Source organism: Amblyomma americanum, chromosome 3 (genome assembly GCF_052857255.1).
Source record: "Amblyomma americanum isolate KBUSLIRL-KWMA chromosome 3, ASM5285725v1, whole genome shotgun sequence".
NCBI classification, from domain to species: Eukaryota; Metazoa; Arthropoda; class Arachnida; order Ixodida; family Ixodidae; genus Amblyomma; species Amblyomma americanum.
This window is the reverse complement of record NC_135499.1, coordinates 183,474,826-183,495,494: the sequence shown is the minus strand read 5'-3', so window position 1 is coordinate 183,495,494 and position 20,669 is coordinate 183,474,826. Positions and strand designations below refer to the sequence as shown.

At 44.8% G+C, this 20,669-nt stretch overlaps 1 protein-coding gene across 1 annotated transcript; it reads right to left on the bottom strand.

Annotated features, from left to right (window-relative positions):
• Positions 1-230: 230 nt before the first annotated feature.
• On the bottom strand, positions 231-17,009 carry LOC144124308 (arylsulfatase B-like). Its single transcript, XM_077656943.1, has 9 exons — positions 16,949-17,009; positions 15,844-16,053; positions 14,540-14,652; positions 13,458-13,568; positions 9,234-9,359; positions 8,965-9,091; positions 6,014-6,307; positions 1,855-2,297; positions 231-365 (listed from the first exon to the last, which is right to left on the bottom strand). Exons 1-9 carry the CDS (start codon positions 17,007-17,009, stop codon positions 231-233), a joined length of 1,620 nt encoding a protein of 539 aa, XP_077513069.1.
• Positions 17,010-20,669: the final 3,660 nt, after the last annotated feature.

Sequence of the window (20,669 nt, the reverse complement as noted above, 5' to 3'; positions counted from 1 at the left end):
ATGCGGCAGAATAACTTTCATTTCAGAAAAGGGCCCCACCAGGGAATTTGCTACTCGCCCACGTCGGAGAGTGTAATCACAACGGACGCATTTCAAACCGCCCAGACGCAAACCCGGGGGGTCAGAATATTTCTGGAAATGCGGGTAGAGTTACACAGATTTGTAGAGAACGTGGTACGGGCAGATAACTTAAGCACTGCGTAAGCCGAAGGTTAGAATGCGAAATTCAGCTACAACGACTCCACCCAGGGCGCCCATGTTCCGTTGTGGTTCTCAGGAAAACTCGCAGGATCGTTAGGATAGAGCAGGGAGGGTTTGGCAATTGCTCGATACGTTTCCAGGCGCTTCTTCAATGCTGAAACGACCTGTAAAAAGAGAGCAATACGCTAAGAACAGACACTAAGTTCAACGCACTGGAAGGAAGGCCAGTTCAGAAAGCTTTTTGCTCGGCGACGGCAAACTGCCAGGCAGATTATTGTCTACTCTTTACCAATTAAAACACTTTTGGCGTACAGCTTCAAGTGTTTATATTTATTTAATTTCAGAGCAGAACGACATCCCTGAGCTCATATTTAAAAAAAGAATGGCAGCAGGAAGTAGGTCACTGTTGAATGCTTAAGGATTAAAAAAAGCAATACATTCCCTGAGACTACTGCTGAAGTATAACAAATTCTAGAGTAGAATGAATATACTTCCGGTTTTCTGACAGCTCAGCCTTACGCCTATAGATACCAGCAAGGAACATATCTTCTCAGGTTCGCCGAGAAAGGGCACAATCACCCAGACCCAGTAGTTCAGCTTTCAAACATTTCAAGACCGTAGACGTAGGACATAGGAATGCAAGCAAGAAAATATTGGTCCCATTAAGGGTCTCGAAACGTTTTAACGGGAGTGAGTGTGTTAATAAAAACATCAACAAAAGCGAAACAGCTCATTTTTTTCTCATAAAAGGTAACTCCGTGACCAATGACTTTTAAAAAGAACTAAGAAAGGACTGCTTGCGACAAAAGCTGCGCGAGAAGATGCAATTGCTCTTGCACTGGTGGTTTTGATAGATCAAAGAAGCAAAATAATAGAGGAGATAGTGTGGTTCCCATCATGTACAGCCTTTTTCTAAATACAGGTAGAGTTTCATTACTGCATAAGTAAACTCGGATTTCAAATAATCTGAGTATTGCAAATAATCTTTCCACTAGATCGCACTGTTTAAACTTTAACTATTACACAGTGCCGTTGTATCTTTTAATAAAAGCACGATCACAATCTGAAAGCTGCATGTGTGGCGGTGGCGTGACCTCAAGTTGCAGGGTTACTTTTAGTTTCCACTAGGCAGCATTGTGGCCGCTTTTGTGGTGTTTTATTTGCGTGTGTTTGTTTGAGCTCTCCAGCTTAGGGCACGAATGTTTTAGCTCGTTTTTGCTGCACTCGTTTCGAAACTTATTTCCATTTTTTCAAGGCCTTCTTTCGAAACTCAGCTTTCAACTCTGGCTTCCTGTTTCGTATTATCTGGAACGCATACATCAAATACAGCTACATGATTTGCCAGCAGAGTGATTGGAGGATTACGATGTGTGGCTTACGTTGCTTGACGTTAGGCCGAGAGGAGCGCGGAAAGAAATGAATTAGAAAGTGAAGAAAATGCTGCAGCTTGGCATAAAATTTAAAAATCTGCATGCGCAATTTCAGCAGAGCGTCGTTTTAATTCTTCAGAGTTTGCTATTGTAAGGCTTCAATAACTTTCCAGCAAGAGTGGCAAGCAGTGCTGCACATTGGCAGCCAACAAGCATTAATGCTTTAGTCTCCGCCATAGAAATGCCACAGAAATGCCACAAAAAATAGATGTTGAATATTTACCCTCGGAAGAGAGTCGGCCAGATTGTTCAGCTCACATGGATCTTTTACGATATCGAAAAGGAACTCCGTATTATTGGGAGAAAAGTTATTCCTTGTCCGCTGGCCGCACGTTAGAGTGGCTCGTTGCCTCCAGCCCCAAGGAAACTCCAAGTGGTCTGTCTTGTACAGATTCCTCAAAACAGCCGCTGCTGTGGACTGGGCGAGCAGTTCGTCGAGGTTTTTCACAGGATGACGATTTCCAGGAGTTCGGTAGCGACCATTGTTAATGCCACTTTGATCCAGGACCAGTTTGTAGCGCGAGTCGCGAACTGCTGCCACGATTGATTCGGGCTCCACGGGATCGATGTTGTAAAGCATATCAGTGCGTGGTGATTCCGCTCCTGTCGACAGATGGTGCCACATGTCCACTCCGTCCAGCTCACCCAACTTTGCCACATCGCCTCCTGAAAGCGCAGGCCGATAAAAAGAAGATTTGCAAGTAAAAAAAAATCTCAAGGTTCAACATCTGTCAGTACTTCACAGGTGTATCTTGGAGGTATCTCCGAGATGAAGGTAATGTTCGCAGAGTCTTGGACTGCACAGAAGACCAGAGATGCAGCGCAACTTTTAACTAATATTTACTTAATTAAATAAGTGAAATATGTAATATCTAAAACAACCAGCAGAAAATTAAAGCAAAATGACAACTTACAGAGGAACAAGAAAAGAACCAGTGCACGTCTTTTTCTTCACGAGTTTGATAACGGCAATGAATTTTCTTTATTGACTAAGCAAATGAGTTCTCACTTCAACAACCACTGCCAAGTTGATTTATCCCAAACGCCTGTGCTATATTGCGTTTGATTTGTGACTGCCCACCGCCCATGACCACAGAGTTTTCGCAAAGAAGCCAGCTGCGGTCGTTACAGTGTTGGCAAGGTGTCATTCACGCAAAGCGTGCACCTAATTATGGTGCTCTGCCATGATGTCATTTATGTCTGCTCCTTTCCGATTAGAAAAACAACTACCGCTCGAAATCAATATTTTATAAACGAAGACGTTCACACAATTCACATACATGTTTTAATGCTTTATTTTGTTGCCCACGGATTAAATTGCATACAAATTAATCAACTTAGTAATGTTGGCTTGCTTGTGCGGTGCTGCAAAAAACCTGTTTTGCCATCATTGGCAGAGCAGTATTTTTAAATTATTCAACGTTCCCTGACTGCAGAATGTTAATCATGCAATCGCCACATTCTTTCATACCGGTCTAATCGCAGCGTGTAAAGAGCCATTTCATCTGCAAGCAAAAAGAAAAACCTTGCCCAGAGAATGTTTTGTGTCGAAGTCAAGCGTTGACTGGAATTCCAAGACTACATCGTACTGTCGTTCTTGCTGACTTTTGTCTTATTGACCAAATTTTTTTTTACTGCTCTCTGCCATAGTGCCTTGTAATGCTGAAATCGTGCAATGTCAATATATAAATGACATTTCGCGATGAAAATTCGGTGGGTTCGACTTAAGGAAGGAAAATTTGCTTGTAATAACCGCGGGATGGCACTCGGTTACGTCAGGACTAGCGAGAGCGAGCACAGCGCCAAGCGCATGCTGCGAGCATAGTGCACGAATAATTCAATCTTTCTATGGCAAGTCTGCGAGTCGGTCTATTTTGTTCACCGGCAATAGTATTACGCTTGATTATTTGATCACCATAGGTACCTATTAACCAAATCTATAATCCCCATGTCCAAGAGCACTGCAATAAAAATATAAGTATGACCCGCTTTTGAGCACAATCACTTTGCAGGCCCCTGGTTTACTTATCTACGGTTTCCTGCCTGCGGAGCTTAAGTGGCTGTTACTTGCCAGTGCCCAATCTGGACTTCTACACAGTATATTTAATACATATTCTTTTAGAAAGCCGTGAAGATACGAAAATACATTCTGTGCAGGTGTACTCTACGGCATTCCGGATGCTAGGTCCGGGGTTGTAGCTAGTTAAAAGGAGATAATTTAAACATCTTATTTAGCGCTTCGTCGTATGAGTATGTGTGACCGCCTCTGTGCTGTGTTAGCGCTTTCCAAAACCACAAGGATTTATCTACTATAATTAACTTTTTAGTTTTGGGTTTTTGGGCACAATGTTATATTGCAGAATTAAGAGGAATGAGCACTGTAGGTGAACTGAGGGAATTGAAACGTCCAAATATGCGCACGAAACAACCCAACATCAAAAAATAGGAGTTACATAGCAACGAAAGGGGTGTAGTCATGGATTCGACGAAAATTCGTCTCGTAAGCCATAGAAGTGAAAAACAATTTTTTTTTTTGCAGTCACTGACCAAGTCTAACAGTGATGAAAGACGTTTCAGAATCCGGGCGGGTTCCTTATTCACAATGAGGCGGACAGAGCAAGTAGGCGCTTTTTAAGCGGTAAATTTGTGCCGTAACGGAAGTGGTATATGCACAGTTCGAGACAGGCGTCTCGGTCATGAAAAAAGTACGTCCACTTTCAAATTAAGAGAGAGGCACACTCCTCACTCGCAGTAGGTGCTCCATTCTCGGTTAACTGACACTTGCTGTCATGAGGATGGTGTCTACATGGGGCTTCAACTGCGTTTCTGCTGATATTAAAGCGGAGAAGACAGTAATGGCTGCTGGTCTCGCTTGTCACTACGCGTGGTAAACCGCGCCGATGCATTTTACTTATTGTGCTGCCACATTGAACACTTAGTCGTAACTTATAGCCGAAAGTGAGCAGCATTTCTTTCGCGTTCCGGCTTAGCGCTTGGAGCGTAGCGCGGTGGCTCAGTGGTTATGGCGCTCGGCTGCTGACCCGAAAGACGCGGGTTGGATCCCGGCCGCGGCGGTCGAATTTAGATGGAGGCGAAATTCTAGAGGCCCGTGTACAGAGCGATGTCAGTGCACGTTAAAGATGCCCAGGCGGCCGAAATTTTTGGAGTCTTTATCTACGGCGTCCCTCATAGCCTGAGTCGCTTTGGGACGTTAAAACCCCTACAAACTATAAACCAAGTTTAAAGAGTAGCCTTCCTCCTGAGGTACCAATTAGTCTCCGGCGGCACAGAGAGGAAAGACGCCGATTGGCTTAACTGCCAAGGCACTCTGCTTCCTATTTCGGCCTTGGAATGCGTTCTCCCGGAGGCAAGTGCGGCTATACTACTTTTGGCGCATCTCGCTCGTTGGATTCGTTATCGGCTCGGTCTGCGGCGCACAATTCCACGTTTGATATATAGAGCCACAATGTCGATTTAGAAATTCAAAATGCTGGACTCTCTAATAATGTTGAATGATTCCGAGTTCCGCCACACATTATATTGTCTGAAAATTTAGGAGTTAATCGATAATATTGCTCAATTAATAAGCTTGATTTATACGTACTGCCACGAACATAACGTCCGTCATGCCGCCTAATCAACAAGCACACGCCGCATTGTCGTATCTTTCACACTCTTTAAAACTAAAAATCTGAGTGGATTAAGCAGAAACTTCTTCTATAAAATTAACTTTGAGATCACTGCGGCAACCCGCATTGGAGAAATGCGAAAACACTGCGTTGATTCTAAGTATATATGGACATCCAGCGGCGTCAGCGGATGTGGCGTCGTGAAACTTTCTAGAACTCGGGTTTTTTCCACGACACCAGAACGCGTTTCATGACGTCGTCGGGTGACGTACAGGTGTTATGTTGACGTCCCTGGCTACTGTGACGTCAAAGTGTAATTTTTATATTTAATTTATGAATTGCGACTCATCAGCTAAATTTTTCCCCACGGCAAGAGCTCGGCACTCAGTATCTAATGTTACAATCAAACTTTTGCACATTTATCTTCACAGAACGACGTAATTGTGCGGACAAATTTTGCGGACATGGATCACGGGACATATTCTAGAAAATGCTTTCGCGTTAACTATGCTTTCTACCTTGTACATGCAGATCTCTCTGGATGATTTCACAGCAGTTCATAGAGCTCGCTTTGCTGCTTCAACCGTGGTGCGCTGCCAGACGCACGCGCTAGTCCGGCGAGCAATATGTCGACTCCTAAGGAGGGCCTATAGGAAACGTGTTTAGGTTGCTTACCGAATCGATCGCCTATGTCAGGTGTGTTCTGGTTTTTCGCGTGTGCCAACGAACAAAAGCGATGAATGGAACACTAACCGGCTATCTTGTACAGCGTGGTGAACCAGTCCGTCAAGTGCATGATCTGATAGGACACCCTCTGTCTTCTGGCAAGCAGTGGACTCCAGACGAAGGCTGGTACCCTGGTGGAGCCCTCCCACACGGAAAATTTTGTCCCGCGCAATGGCCAGTTGAAGCTGCGGCTGGAGTGGTCACCAAACGGCGTACCACCATTATCACTGCAGAAGACGACGACGACGTTGTCCAACATTCCTTCCTCGCTGAGAGTCAGGAACACGTCGCCCACGGACTGGTCCAGTGCGTCCACCATTCCTGCCGTGGAAAAAATGTGCGCGCTGAACCCACCATGCAGCTGTATTCTGGTGACCCCTGAGAGCACGGGTGTTGTTCTGCTTGTCATTCGCTTGAAATCAGCGTTTTACAAGCGTGGTATATATTCGCGAACAAATTGAACTTCTGGGGCGCTGCGAGCCTCGCTACCTTTCGGAACATGTCGTATTCATGAATGTCCATGCTTAACTAGCCCCCTGAGAATGCATCGCTGTTCCTGGATTGTGGCAAAATCTCCGGAGTTTCGTGGTGAGCGATCACGGTTTCGGAGATGAGCACACAATTCTGACTTGCTGTAGAATCAACGTAGTCAGTTAGACCGAAATTGTGCCATTTCCGGCGTGAAAGACCTGCACGGGATCGCAGTTTGACTGACAGATATTTTAGAGCGAAAGCGTCACTTCATAACCAGAACTGCCAAAGCCGACTCATCGATGAAGCCTTGGCCTTGGTCTTGAATAAATAAATGAAATAAGTATTGCCGTGACTGGGATTCGAACCTGCGGCGACGCAAAAAGGTGAGCCTCGTTGGTAACTGCACGAAGCCACTATGCTGTAGCCGCAGCCTATCGCGCTTCGTGTTAAACTGCAACAAACTCTCACTCTCTGCACTCCACATCGTCTTCTTTATCAACAAATACTACTATCCTACTAATATTCGCGCTTCGAGAAATATGTGACGGTAGTGACAGATATGTGTGTGCTGCATGCGTTGGCGTGGACAACGTTGCTGCATAGACACAGCACTAGAGCAATAAGCATTGGCGTTGACAGCATTGCTACAGAAACGTGGCACTTGAAAATAAGTCTCCGGCGTACATTGGATAAATTGGCATTGACGATGAAAAATTTGAAGAAAAATTGAACTGGCTCCCTGGGTGGTGGTGGTGGTGGCGGTGGCGGTAAACACTTATCGACTATGTAAAAGGAGGTGTTTTGGCTAGGCCCTATGGCCCAGGTCCTCACAGATCTAGGTGGAGCTCCTATTCCGTAGCCCCAATGGCGTCTAGCGCCGCTCGCGCCCTGGCGACCAAGGTCCGTTGGGACTGTAGGTCAGGGCAGCTGAGCAGCGCCGTTTCCCACGCCTCCCTATAAGGATGGGCGATGAAGGATAGGGAAGAATGGGGATTGGAAGTGCAGGCCCAGACCATGTGGAAAACGTCCGAGAATGTGGCTCCGCACAGGCTGCAGCCACCATCAAATTCTGAATTGAAGTGTTTCAATACTGCCGGGCACAGCATTGTATTTGTAAAAATTTTAAGAAGAAGCCGTTCGTCTGCTCTCCGGAGACCCTTACAGGGTTCCGGAAAGCGGCAATGACGGTCTTTATATTATGTAGTGATGTCTTTGAATAGTGGGCGCGTTCACTGCGCTTTCAGGTACGTGGCGGTGCTTAGCAATTTCGTGCTTAGCAATTTCGTGCTTAGCAGTGCTTAACCGCCACCCATATTTTCTTTGCACGCTGTGCTAGAGCTGTGTAATGGTGCGCTCATATCAGAAACAACTACTGTCTAATAAAATTAGAGAACGAACAACAAAAAGAGTTCCAACAAAAGGTGTAAACTATAAGAGGATGATCAGATCAAGGTAACTGCGATCACAGTTTAACCTGAGTCTAATATAGTCGCCAGACGGGCTGACGACCCAGCAAAGCAAGAACACCAGCCAGTAAGGTTAAACACATGCTTTCGTACGTATACTCAGTTTAGCTACGGCAAAACCCTGTCATTTTGTTACGGACTCTACAGTAGAGTAACCGAGGGCTTCTTGCATCGCGAGTGTCTCCGAGGGATGGAAGTATGTAAGAACCGTGTTTATTCATTACCAGAATTAAGATCTCGGCGATATAGTCATCAATAAGCGTGAAAGGAAAGGCGACGCGCTCGCCAAAATTGCCTTCTGTCGTCGCGTTTGTTGCCGAAAAATTTTTGGTAACAATAGCAGTCGAACAAGTTTTCGAGTCGGCGGCTTCTTAATTAATTATTTATTTATTTATCTATCTTAATGGCTCAGTTGAGAGATTGTCGGGAAAGGGAAGCAAAATAAGTGAGGATATTGATCCGTGCATCACGCCTCCGTAAAAATAAAGGAACATTTTTGTGAAAACAATCTGCCTTGTGCATGAATAGAGGGTTTTATTTCACAGTTCGGTTTCGCCGATGTAGTCCCATAAAATGTTTAATGATAGGTCCTGTCAGTTACCTCACTCGATGTCGTGAGTATGGGCGTGGTGACGCTAACGCTGAAGGCGGAACCCTTCAAAGGAAGGCTCAGAAAGCGGAAGGTGCGGAGGTCAAAGTGCCCGTGTAGTGTGCGTGGGCACGAATCATGACAACGCGAGCGTGAAAGGTTATCCCCTTCAAAAGTCCGTCCGCTGCGTAGCCTCTTTTTTGTGCGTCAAAGCTATCGTAGACTATAAACTCGTTCCGAAGCAATGATGAGGTATGAAGCATTTCACAAAATGAGCGTCTTAGCAGCGGGCGCTGTCACCGGCGACTTGGGAGGTTTTCTGCGAATAAGAATAAACCATCAGCACGCAACTGTCGGTGGCTCAGCTTACTGCTTGTCGCCACTGGTCAGACAGTAACAAAACTGATCATACTGGGTTGATGCTCGAATTGCACAAAATTGCACCTCACCTGCAAAAATTCTTCTTGATTTCTCTTCAATGTAGGTAAACTTTTTCACATTCTCCTTTGGCGCCTGCAGAAGTTCAGGACCTACCGATCCATGCACTGCCTGGTAGCTCATAAGGAGGAACATTGGCTGAAGAACGAAAGAAAAACACATTCACGTTACATAAGCTAGGGAAGAATGCTGTCGATAAGAAATTCAACTTGGCATATCGGACAATGGTCCACTCGCTGTACTGACTTAGAGAAAGGCTATTGGGAGCTACCTCAATTACCTTATCTTTTTGTCTCTTGCGGATGAGTTGCTGCGCCCTCCGGGTGTAAAGAGTGGTGGAGTACACTCCAGAGTCCACCCAGTTGGGCTGCGTGCCTATCCAAAAGTCAAGTCCTGTGTGGTTCTCCTGTGCAAAAACATGACCAAAAAACGCTGGCAGGTATTCTAAGTAATGCATATACTTAAATATTGTCTTGTAGCAGTTATTTCGTGTTTTTTTTTCTCGCTGGCTTTCTTGCCAAGGGCGAACTGGCGAAGCCTGTCAGACCTGTTTAGAAGGCATTGATGAAAATGGAAAAATTAAGATCGCGTGGATAAAAGAGGTGAGCATGATGACACCTGAAATAAAAAAGAACGTTGCGCCTTTCGCTCATTGTAATTAGCAAGAGCTCGTTAACGAGGTACGCGCTGTTTCCCAATTCGTCAGTTAAACCAGGGAGGCGGAGCTGTTGTTGTTATTAAAACAACAAGAGAAACGCACCGGACTAAAAATATGACAGTTTTGTTTCGAAATGTGCACTGTTAACGCAAGAGTGATCTGAATTTGTATGTTTTATTTACATCACATCGGCTGATCGAATTTCGCGCAGTTGTTTTTCATTCAACGAATTGACATTGCATCTGCATGACAACGATGTCATACGGCTGTAGTAACCAGCATTTATAAGCGGTGCACCGCTGTGCGTCGAGGTGAGCCGCTATAGTTATGAACACTGGCCAGATTGAAACAGCCGACGTGCCGTTATAAGCAGATGGAACGGGCTCTGGGACAGCCACGAGGCGCGGGTTGGAGATGGGGAGGGTTCAAAGTGAAACGTGGTTGACCGGAGGGTGCGGTTTATGGTAGGGGGCTTGGGGAGTAGGAATAAAATAATAATAATTGGTTTTTGGGGAAGGAAATGGCGCAGTATCTGTCTCATACATCTTTGGACACCTGAACCGCGCCGTAAGGGAAGGGATATAGGAGGGAGTGAAAGAAGAAAGGAAGAATAGGTGCCGTAGTGGAGGGCTCCGGAATAATTTCGACCACCTGGGGATCTTTAACGTGCACTGACATCGCATAGCACACGGGCGCCTTAGCGTTTTGCCTCCATAAAAACGCAGCCGCCGCGGTCGGGTTCGTACCCGGGAACTCCGGATCAGTAGTCGAGCGCCCTAACCACTGAGCCACCGCGGCGGGGCGGAGTAGGAAGAGGGGCTTCCTCTTTGAATATAACATTAATAGACCTTTTTTGCTTCGAGCATAAATGCCAAATGTGTTTTTCCGCGGAAAATTTCTCCGCGGAAACCTCGGTAGCTCTTCCTTAAAACAAAAAACAAGTGTACATGCTTGTAGCGAAGAATCGATGCGAGAACCTGTTTAGCTGGGGGTGTAGTATTAGGCCACCTGGCTATGGCTCGACGTACACGTACTGCTGAGGGCAAAAGTAAATCATACCGTCTCCAAGGTCCGAGGTGGGTTGGGTTGGCTAGTTGGAAGGTTGGTTGGTTGTGGTTGGTTGGTTGTGGTTGGTTGGTTGTGGTTGGTTGGTTGGTTGGTTTGGTTTGGTTTGGTTTGGTTGGTTTTTTGGTTGGTTTTTTGGTTGGTTGGTTGGTTGGTCGGTCGGTCGGTCGGTCGGTCGGTCGGTTGGTTGGTTGGTTGGTTGGTTGGTTGGATGGTTGGTTGGTTGGTTGGTTGGTTGGTTGGTTGGTTGGTTGGTTGATTGGTTGGTTGGTTGGTTGGTTGGTTGTTTGGTTGGTTGGTTGGTTGGTTGGTTGGTTTCGTTTGGTGGTTTGCTTGGTTTGGTTTGGCGGTTCGGTTGGTTGGTTGGTTTGGTTTGGTGGTTTGGTTGGTTTGGTTTGGTTCGTTGGTTGATCTCAAATAAAGATGGCACATAATCCTGGTGTCGAGACCGGCACGGACCAGGCGTGTTTCTTTTGCTTTCATCAAATTATACTTCAAAATATTTGCTCTTATAGTAAAAAAAAAGATTGCGAGTGCTTTTCTTGCTTTCAAATACTCTTGGCTTCTTCCCAATATGCCCTAATCTACCGTCGCTCAGTGTACTTGCGTCTTCAGTTGAGGAGGCGAACAGTCAACCACGCTTTTTTTCAAGCATTCCCGGCCCCACTAGAGCAAAACATCGCATTGTGCACAACAACGTAACAACTGAATTTTTAAAGCAATATTTCTATCATTCTTTGCAAAAATGCCAGGTATGCAGTGTACAGGCGCAGTTTTGGGTGCCAAATGTTTATAAACTGGACAAAAAGGTTCAAACAAGTAACGGCTTTTAAAGGCTTCAATTAAAATTATAGGGCGATTTTACTATCCTAATATTAAAATTTTTTCGATATATCAGCACAAAAATAAACATAACAAGCACCTTTCTTTAAGAATGTTTTTTAAAACCACAATGTAAATTAGAATTGCTTTGATAGCCACGAGGCAAGCGAGTGTGCATAGCTACTTTTGATATTTCCATGCACATTGTAAGTCCCACTTCATTTATGAGCGTTTAAGAAATTACCACAGTACATAGAAAGCGCGCATCACGTGTACGGTACAGGCTGCACTAAATTATTTTATCTGATTAAAGCTTTCCGCACTGACTATCAGATTATATTTCGCGTTTTCGCACATTCTTGACGGCGTCCTTCTAAAATTAGAGGCAGTAATGCATGCGCCAGACCACAAACGGGCTCTGTTTTCAGACACTCGTCGCAATGTTCAGAGCCAAGGGGGACGCGAATCATGCGCAGGCACGCACACGCAACCACCAATCGGCAGAGCACGCAATTCATATCCTATATCCTTATAGCGTAATATGGGGCAATCGTAGTTTGGAAATGTCCACTTGGGACATTTTCTCTGCACCAGCACCGTTCATTTTGATAACACCACAGAAAATATTGTGACGGATTAGAAGACGTTCGAATTTTTCAGTGGCAAGGGCATGAGCGCTTGCGACCAGGCCGTCCACAATTCAATCATGCCATAGCCATCTGTTATGCCGTACATCATACCTCGGCTTGCCGTCACGTAAGAATATCTTGCCCTGAACCCAGTGTCATTTTTTCGTATTAATATTTTGTATTGCATTGACTTCCATTCATGTAATAGCCCTATTAAAGACATTTTTTTATTTGGTTTCGTTTACGGGGGATTAGCGTCCCAAAGCGACTCACGCTATGAGGGACGCCGTAGTACTGAAGGGCTCCGGAAATTTCGACCACCTGGGGTTCTTCAACATGCACGGACATCGCACAGTACACGGGCCTCTTGAATTTTGCCTCCTTCGAAATTCGACCACCACGGTTGGGACCGAACCCGCGTCTTTCGGGTCAGAAGCCGAGCGCCATAACCACTGAGCCAGCGCGACGGCTTGTTAAAGGCATTTGAGGTGCGCAATGAATGAATGAATGAATGAATGAAGGAATGAATGAATGCAGCATTGAGCAATGAAAAACCCAGTCCCTGTTCTATTTGAAGGCGCCGGGAAAAAGCAGTTTGTGAATTATAGGCTCTTCAGAAATCGTGTTTTTGCCGCCAAGCGCGCTAAATTTCTGTCACTTGCGTAAACACCCATTGTTCAAATTTCGAATGGTTTTGTATCAAACGGTAGGCGAGCTATCGAGATAGTTGTTATTTGTTAATGTACGCAGGAGATCGAATGCAACTTAAATGCTACGGCAAAACTTCGTCCATCATCTTTACGATCTGTAAACTGTACTGAAAATTGCGAATTGTCCCATTGCAGCGCCATAGTTTGCAAGGCTTACAGGTGCTGGCTACGAGCTGCTCTAGCATCTGCAATGATGTTTTTTCTACACAGTGCTCATTGTATATTTCATCAAAGACAGGCATCCGATGAGCATTGTGGGGACCGGCCCTCACAAAGCGGGACAAGATACCTGTAAAATTCATACATATCTGTACGCGGAGCAAGAAGTGATCTTTGTTTGACATTGTTAGGTAAGCTATGCTGAGCTGTGAAATTTGCACATTTTGTAAAGAAAATGCAGTGGTTAAAACAATGTAAACGCCATTTTTATTTATATTTGTTTTGACTCTTATTTTTCTGATTTCTTTATCGATGGCTTTATTTTTAAAAAATTACTGCTTCAGTGCCGTAATTTTAACCTTTAAGACCGAAAAAATATTCCTCTATTTGCATTGCAATCATCTCACGTAAGTCACCATGACATCCGTATTCAAGCTGATTAAGGATTTGTGCATACGTACGTAACTCAAGGTGTGGCTGTAGTAATCTTCTTCTCCGTTGTAGAAACCGTAAAAAGTGTCGAAACCGCGGCATGCTGGTGTAAAGGCTTTCGCGTAATGGCCAAGATGCCACTGTAAGAATAGAGGAGCATCAGCGCGTATGTGAGTGCCCAGCAGAAGGAATTTCTTGAAATGCAGCCCATATCGCAAGATAAATTTCAGCATGCAGATCACCTCTTATGTTTACACTGAATGTCTAGCCTGTTCAGTTTTCATAACTGAGCTAAGGCATCTTCAGTCATAACATTTTACCAGTTTCTGCATGCTACAAAAAGATGTTATGTGGCTACGTGAATTCAAGCAAAGCACATTTAACACCCGATAAAAGCGTTCGCTCAAAAACTACGTAGATGTCAAATTTCTCAGAAACTGTGTCCGCATCAAATGCGAAGAAAACCTTACATGACGGTGAGTTCTGATGTTTGAATCAGTTTTGCCGTATGATATAATTTTGGAATAAGAGCGCCGTCCAGTGACTCCCATGGAAATTAAGAAATACGCAGAGAGAAAAAAAAGAACCGCATGTGATGCGTTCATCTGTAATAATTCTCAACCTAGCTCGATAACTGTGGACCCACGGCTGAGCTAGTGAGGTTTAAATTTGTCATTTTAATATGCCCTTTTCCTTTTTACGAGAAAGTAGCGGTCTACCGATATGCCTTCGGAAGCACTCGTTCTCCTTTGAATCTGAGCTTTTCCCACACAGAAATGCGCAGTATAGCTCATTGAGGAAAGTAAAAGTAAGCATTAAATGCATTGCACGAAAATCGTAGCTTATAATGGGAGGGCTCAATGCCGGTAGTAGCCACACTCCGGTACTATCCAAGACATTCGGGTGCTGAACGTGCCGGTTTCTTAGGCTTCAATGTGTTGATGTGCCTTCAAAAATGTATATTATATAGGTCGGTTCGTCGTGGTTTTGTCGACCATAGTGCAAATGTCAACTGCTACCAAACGAAGAATGACTTGTAAATTGTATGTGAGCTAAAGAAAAACATAATCTGGGTAACACTTTGGTGACTGAATTGTTCATTACTGATTACCTTCCCGACGAGGTGAGTTTCGTAGCCCAGCTCTTTGAGGTACTGAGGTAGAATTGGCGAGTCTAGCGGCAAACCCCGAGGCTCACCGATGCCAATGGGGAATCCCTGTAAGCCTAAAGACAAGATATACAACGAGAGATGGCCGCCTTTATTCTCTGTGATACGGAAACAGGCATTGCATATTCTTTTCATCAACACTCGATTCCTTCCACCCCAAGGACACACTTCTACTATAGGAATTTTGATGACAAAGTAGGCCAATATAACTCGGTTCTTAAAATTAAAGCCTTCACCTTCATGACACCGTTAAAAAGGCGCTCAAAGAAGACACGTTTTGCTACTCTTCCCTTGTTTGAGCGGACGCCACACATGTATAGCCTATATGTTCAATACTCGTCGGTTGATATATCGATTGATATATCGCTTGATTGAATGATTGATTGAGTAATAATTTATTGATATTAATACGTACTTTATTAAAAGCTCTTCATTAGCACATTGCTCGAGCCATTTATGCGAGCATGTGGCCCCACCTTTGTCATGGTGGCTTAGGCGGGTGCTGATTAGGAAGTCTTGCAAACACTGACATAGACTAAAGACAGTAAGCATCCTGAGCGGAAACAAAATGCTCTAAAATTCGAAGCTAATGCAGTCCCATGGCTAGCGAGACTGCAAGTAGTTCGGACCACGACCGGATTTAGTGAGGTCGTCGCTCTGACATTGGTACCTAACAGCTGCAATTGAATGGTAACCCGACTAGACGTATCTCGCGACATGTGTGTTACCGTAAGCAAGCAGGACGTCAAGTAAAAGCTCATGATCTGTAATGAAGTTCTGACCCAGAATATGCATCAAGAGAAAAACGAACTTGACTAGATGAGATATTCAGCATTTGATATGTGATACTTCACAGATCCTTCGTCTTAGGCACTTCGAAAATCGAAGTCACCTTTACTTCTTTGTTCTGGTTATTGAAAATGTAAACTTTTTAATGAGCCCCAATCTTATCGATAAGCCTGGTAATGTACCCCTGCTTGTATTGCTTTTATTAGACTTTATTTAGGCGCTAGTATACTAGTTTCTTTTCGTGCGCATACAGTACGCTTCCATTCTGTCTTACCGCGTTACCTACTCTCCTCCTTAATGCGCTGTCCTGAGTGTGCGTAAAAATGTATTAAGTAATTAACCTCCACTCCTGCCTCTATTAGCAGTACTGTAGGCACGAAAGGCTTCCGCCTTTCTAGGAGCTTTAGGTGTCGTAAACAGTGGTTGCCCCTTCCCGCCCTTGTTTCTTAAAGCCTCACCCATTCGTATCGGGTAACGTCCGGTCATCAAAGCCACTCTTGATGGGGTGCACGTAGGCAGTGCGTAGAAGGCGTTCAGTATCACGCCGTCTGCCGCTAGCGTATCCAGGTTGGGAGTGGGGATCTGAGAGGAGCCGTGGAAGCTGACATCGTCCCATCCCTGGAAGAGAAAGCGACATCCGTTGGGCTTTAGAATTGAAACTTTGCATGCTGGAAGCAACAATTGCATGCTGTGGAACAAGAGTAACTTTGAGAATCCCCTTCTGCTCCATTCCGCCAAGTAAATTCATAACAACAGCGCGAGAGACGGGGCAGAGAAGAAGGGACACAACACAGCGCTCTGTGTTGTGTCCCTTCTTCTCTGTACCGTCTGCCGCACTGTTGTTATGGATCACCGTCAACACCAACTCTCCAAACATCTGGTATTGTCGTCAAGGAAACTCTGGCAAGAGCGCATCGAAGCGTGTTAGATGGGCTTTTTTTCGGGCATCAAATATGGCTGAGTCAGGCATCTTTTCCTGTGACGATAATGGCACGACAAGAGATAACGATTTCGTCGAGCTGAGATTGCTTTGATGAATTCAAACGTATGCTCAAAACCCTCTTTCGTAACGTTGATCGGCGAGTTGGTACTGAGTCCAAGGAGAACTCATGGAAGCGACAGCGTCGGTCCCATTTACAGCCGTGAGGTATTAATCAAGCTGATACGCTGCCCACGTATTGCACAAGCTGATAAACCACATGTTTAAAATACTGATTACATTTCTTAGAACCGAGAGGAGCCCGAATATTTCACCAGGATTTCACAAAATGGACGAAAAACCAGGGTTTCATAAATTAAACGTTGGAGGTACGCTCTCATAGTTAATTAGTGCTTTATCGTTTGTATAGCCCTGTTTTGCCGCTTCCCAGTGTCGCTTTGAAGCTCAGATATATTGACGTTATGAAATCATGCCTTATGCACTTGGCTTCTAGATATATCGCATAGCCTAAGCAGCGTGTTCTGAGCAATTGAACGTAATGTTGTACGCTTGAGTGGATGGTTAACTAACTTAATAGAAGGGTACAGTAGGGTTGTTGGCTAAGTCTAGTCACCACGACTTACCTTTGACGCAAAAATGAACTTCTTTGCCCGAGAACCTTGAATTGAACTCCGTGAAGTGCATTGTTTGGTTTAGTTATACAAGACTTATAGCTGCGGTCTTGCCTAAAACCGGCGGGGTTTGTGCAGGGCAATAGCAAGAATAAAAGGACCTTTTGACAACATTCTAGTCCTCCTTATTCAGATCCTCTTCCAACAATAAGGACGGTAAAAAGAAGTCGAGTGAAAGAAAACGAATGAAAGGCAGAAGACCCCTGGGTGATAACAAGACCAGAATGACTTTGCTTAAACAGGTAGACGTGCACCTTATGGCTGATCTTTCACAAGGTACTCTCTAAGAAGTGTGGAACGAAGAAACAATGAAATCGAAAAGCGTATGTAAGTCAGTGCGTCACTGTCACGTGAATGAATTGTGCAAGCTACCAGCGTCCTAAATGCGGGGCAGGCAGGAAGGAAGCACTTGTATCCCATTGCGTATTAATTTCTCGGATTACAAGAATACAACAAAGGGTTGTGGACGCAAACACCCTGATTTGCTTTTCAAATTACGAGGTATATCATTCTAATATCAGTGTTTTTTACACGGGTGCCTCTCGTGATGTGACATGCGCCAAGATAATGGGACTTTTCCAGCCAGAGGTAGCTGATAATATTGGGTCAAGCAAGGGAAGTCGGACCGTTAGTGAAAACTCTTCACGGCTGATGTGTCTTCTTGCATCTCTGGTGGAAATTAACCTTTGTTTGGGAATCGCGTTTTACTGGGGCTGATTTTCCCCAGGCATGCATCCCTGAGAACTTTCATTGCAGTGAACGCCTTACCGTATACCTGCCGCCGCATGTACGTGCTGTTATAGGAATCAAACTGAACATGAAAAACAATCCTTGCTGAATCACCAGTTCAGATTTGTTCTTTTTAAAACGCAGTGAACTTATTAAGAATGTGAATCGAGATCAGCGAGAAAAACAAGCATATGCAGTGATAAAGATACACCACTTCCCTAAATTTATTCTTTGGTAATTTTGTTATGCATTTCAAGTAATTAGCCTCTATCTGGCGTTAATAAAGATCTTCATATACTTCGAGCAAAACATAACCGAGGCGTCTCCTAAGAACTGAGAGTTTCGCATTTTATCTAGCTGTTATGCGCATAACGTGTCGTTCCTCACTTGTGCCGTGTGCCCTCGCAGAGCGAACGATATATAACTATGAGAATACTGAATAAACAAAAGTTTCAGTGCCCCTGATCTGTATAAAAAGTAGTACTGAGTCAGAATCGCTCACTTACCATGTCATCAGCGAGGAAGAATAGGATGTGAGGCTGCCCTTTAGTGCACAGGACGATTGGCAAGGTCAATAGAAAAATTGCCACATGACCCATTTTCCTTTCCGCTCTCCTAAAGAAGGAATGAGAAGAGTGTATTGTAATCGTTTTGCGTCAACCTCGTCTCCATTTATTTATAGTCATCATGATCTTCCGACTTCGTCGCAAGCGCCATTCTTGCGGCTGGCAGTAAAGCCTGCGGCGGGCGTTCTCAATCTCTCACGTGGTGGAAATGAGGAGTGTGTGGGTTCCATTTGATCCCAGGCTGCCGGTGGAAGGATCCCGGCTGAGAATAACATGCCTGTGGTAGGAGGGTGGACTGTTGCGAGCGAACTGGGTCGACGGGGCCCGTCGGGGCAGGTGGGCCTATACCTGACGATAACTCGAACAGAGCTCCAGGGGGCTACGGAGAGGAATAGCAATACCAAGAGCCACCTCCACGGAACAACAATATTGTCAGACGACAGCCTGTTGTTTACTGGAATATATCGTAACCTGCTGTTTCTGCAGAATATAATATTTTCATTCTAACGGCTGCTCAGAATTTTTTAGCCCCTTTGATCCGTCGTCAAACTAGTGCTACACGTGTGATGCTTGTTGTGAATTTCCCACAGCAGCAAGATAACGCAGCAAAGCAGGTGAACCTCCGCAACCACGTAGTGAATTATTCACAAGGGTACGTTCGGACCCTGCTGCGCCTTTGCAGATACGGGCACGCGAGTGCTATGCACCGACAACAGTGGCGCTGGAGGGACTTTATTTTCCAAGTCCCTGCGTTCTCCTTAGGATGTCCGCAATAGACGGTTAGCTAAACGCAGAAGCTGAGATTTGTTCACCTCCTCTCAGGTGCGATCAGATCATCTTTATACGCACTGCCGTGCATAAACTGGCTTTGATGGAACAACACGAGCATCAGGAATACGGCGCAATGAACCAGCACTGCACAAGACGTATATTTTTGAACTCGCCTTGAACTGACAGGCGTCGTTTCTCGTGTGCCGATATTCTTGATTTCACGAGTACGTGAGAGTGATACGTCTATTGCTTGCGTCGAAAGCCATGCCCAGACACTTAGTAGTCGTTGCCTATGATTCTAGTTTGTTCATTTTGATTGGAAGGAAGTTACGCTCGAACTGCGTGATAGGCAGCGGTGGGCAGGAAGCCCAATGGGCACCGAACACATCCGTGTGTGTGGCGCAAGTAAGCGGCGTTTAAGGTCACTTACATGCTTGGTGAAATTCGTTACTCAATGAGTTGATAAGTAGAAAGCCTTCTTGACACCTAAGGTTTTAAACACTAGCAAGATACGCCATATCTGACAAAATTCGAAAAATATTGAAATCATGGCGCTCAGATCTGTAGTCCCGGTCGATCGTCGCCTATGATGCACAGGCGATCCAATTCACTCCCGAGAGAATGCTTTCAGGAGTAAAATGCTGAACTCTGCAGTAAAGCAGCAGTAAAGCTGCATCGACGCACAACTGCACTCGTGTTCATCTCCTGTATTCATTATAATGTCTCCTCCTCCTACTTCTATTTTTACATAGCATTACGCCTTTCCTCTATTGTGACATGTTGAGAGGGAACACTTCGCGTGCATAATTTCGAAAGCAACAAGGCAATAGACGTAGCCGTGAAAAGATGAATATTTTTGTTTTATTCGAAAATTTTAATACATTGGGAAAGACGCCCTCCCCTAAAAAAAAAAGAAGAATGGCTGAAAACAAAACGAACAGCTATTAACACGCCTGAAAGGCTTAAAGAGGGAATGGAATTTCCCCCCAAAGTTAGCCTACACCGAAAGCGACGAGAGGGTTTCGGTCAGACTATGAACACAAAATTGGTTGTGTGGCGATCTTGCACCGCGCAGGGGTTAGCACCCTTGTTATGCGCCTATAGAATGCAGGAGGCGTGCAGGAAATTTGTTAAGTTGATTTCAATCGCTCTGTATAGCATCAGTTTCCTTCCTTCTTATTATTTCTTTCGAATGCCTTTTTGGGATCAATTTGGATTCATTTTTACGATGTTACCTTCGTTTGGTGCAATACCCGTAGTATTCAGTGTGCCTTAACAACCAAACTCACCTCCCGAAACAGAAAATATGAATTCGGGATCTCGATGCGTTTATGATGCGTCCTTCTGTAAAGTGCGGCTTGCTGTTTATCTCGCTTTTTATTTGTGGGGAAAGTTGGCGCTACAGAGTTTGTCCTCCTGTACTGTGTGAGCCCACTTGCCTTTATCCGACTGAAGAAAAGTGCGAACTTGCCTAATTATGGCTGTATTTAACGCAAGGGTTCTCCTTTCCTTGAAACAAGTGAATTTTCAAATATGGGTTATAAAATCGTGGGGCGACATGTGGGCTATGAGGGGCGCCCTATTGAAAGTCTCCAGATAAATTTTCA

What these genes read in the sequence shown, in the direction of transcription:
- LOC144124308 (XM_077656943.1), bottom strand. Translation starts at nt 17,009, where the DNA reads ATGCACTTCACGGAGTTCAATTCAAGGTTCTCGGGCAAAGAAGTTCAT. An exon ending in ATCAAGAAGAATTTTTGCAG is followed by an intron (nt 6,308 to 8,964) that starts GTGAGGTGCAAT and finishes TTTCCACGGCAG; the next exon opens with GAATGGTGGACGCACTGGAC. An exon ending in CACGCTGTACAAGATAGCCG is followed by an intron (nt 2,298 to 6,013) that starts GTTAGTGTTCCA and finishes CTGCGCTTTCAG; the next exon opens with GAGGCGATGTGGCAAAGTTG.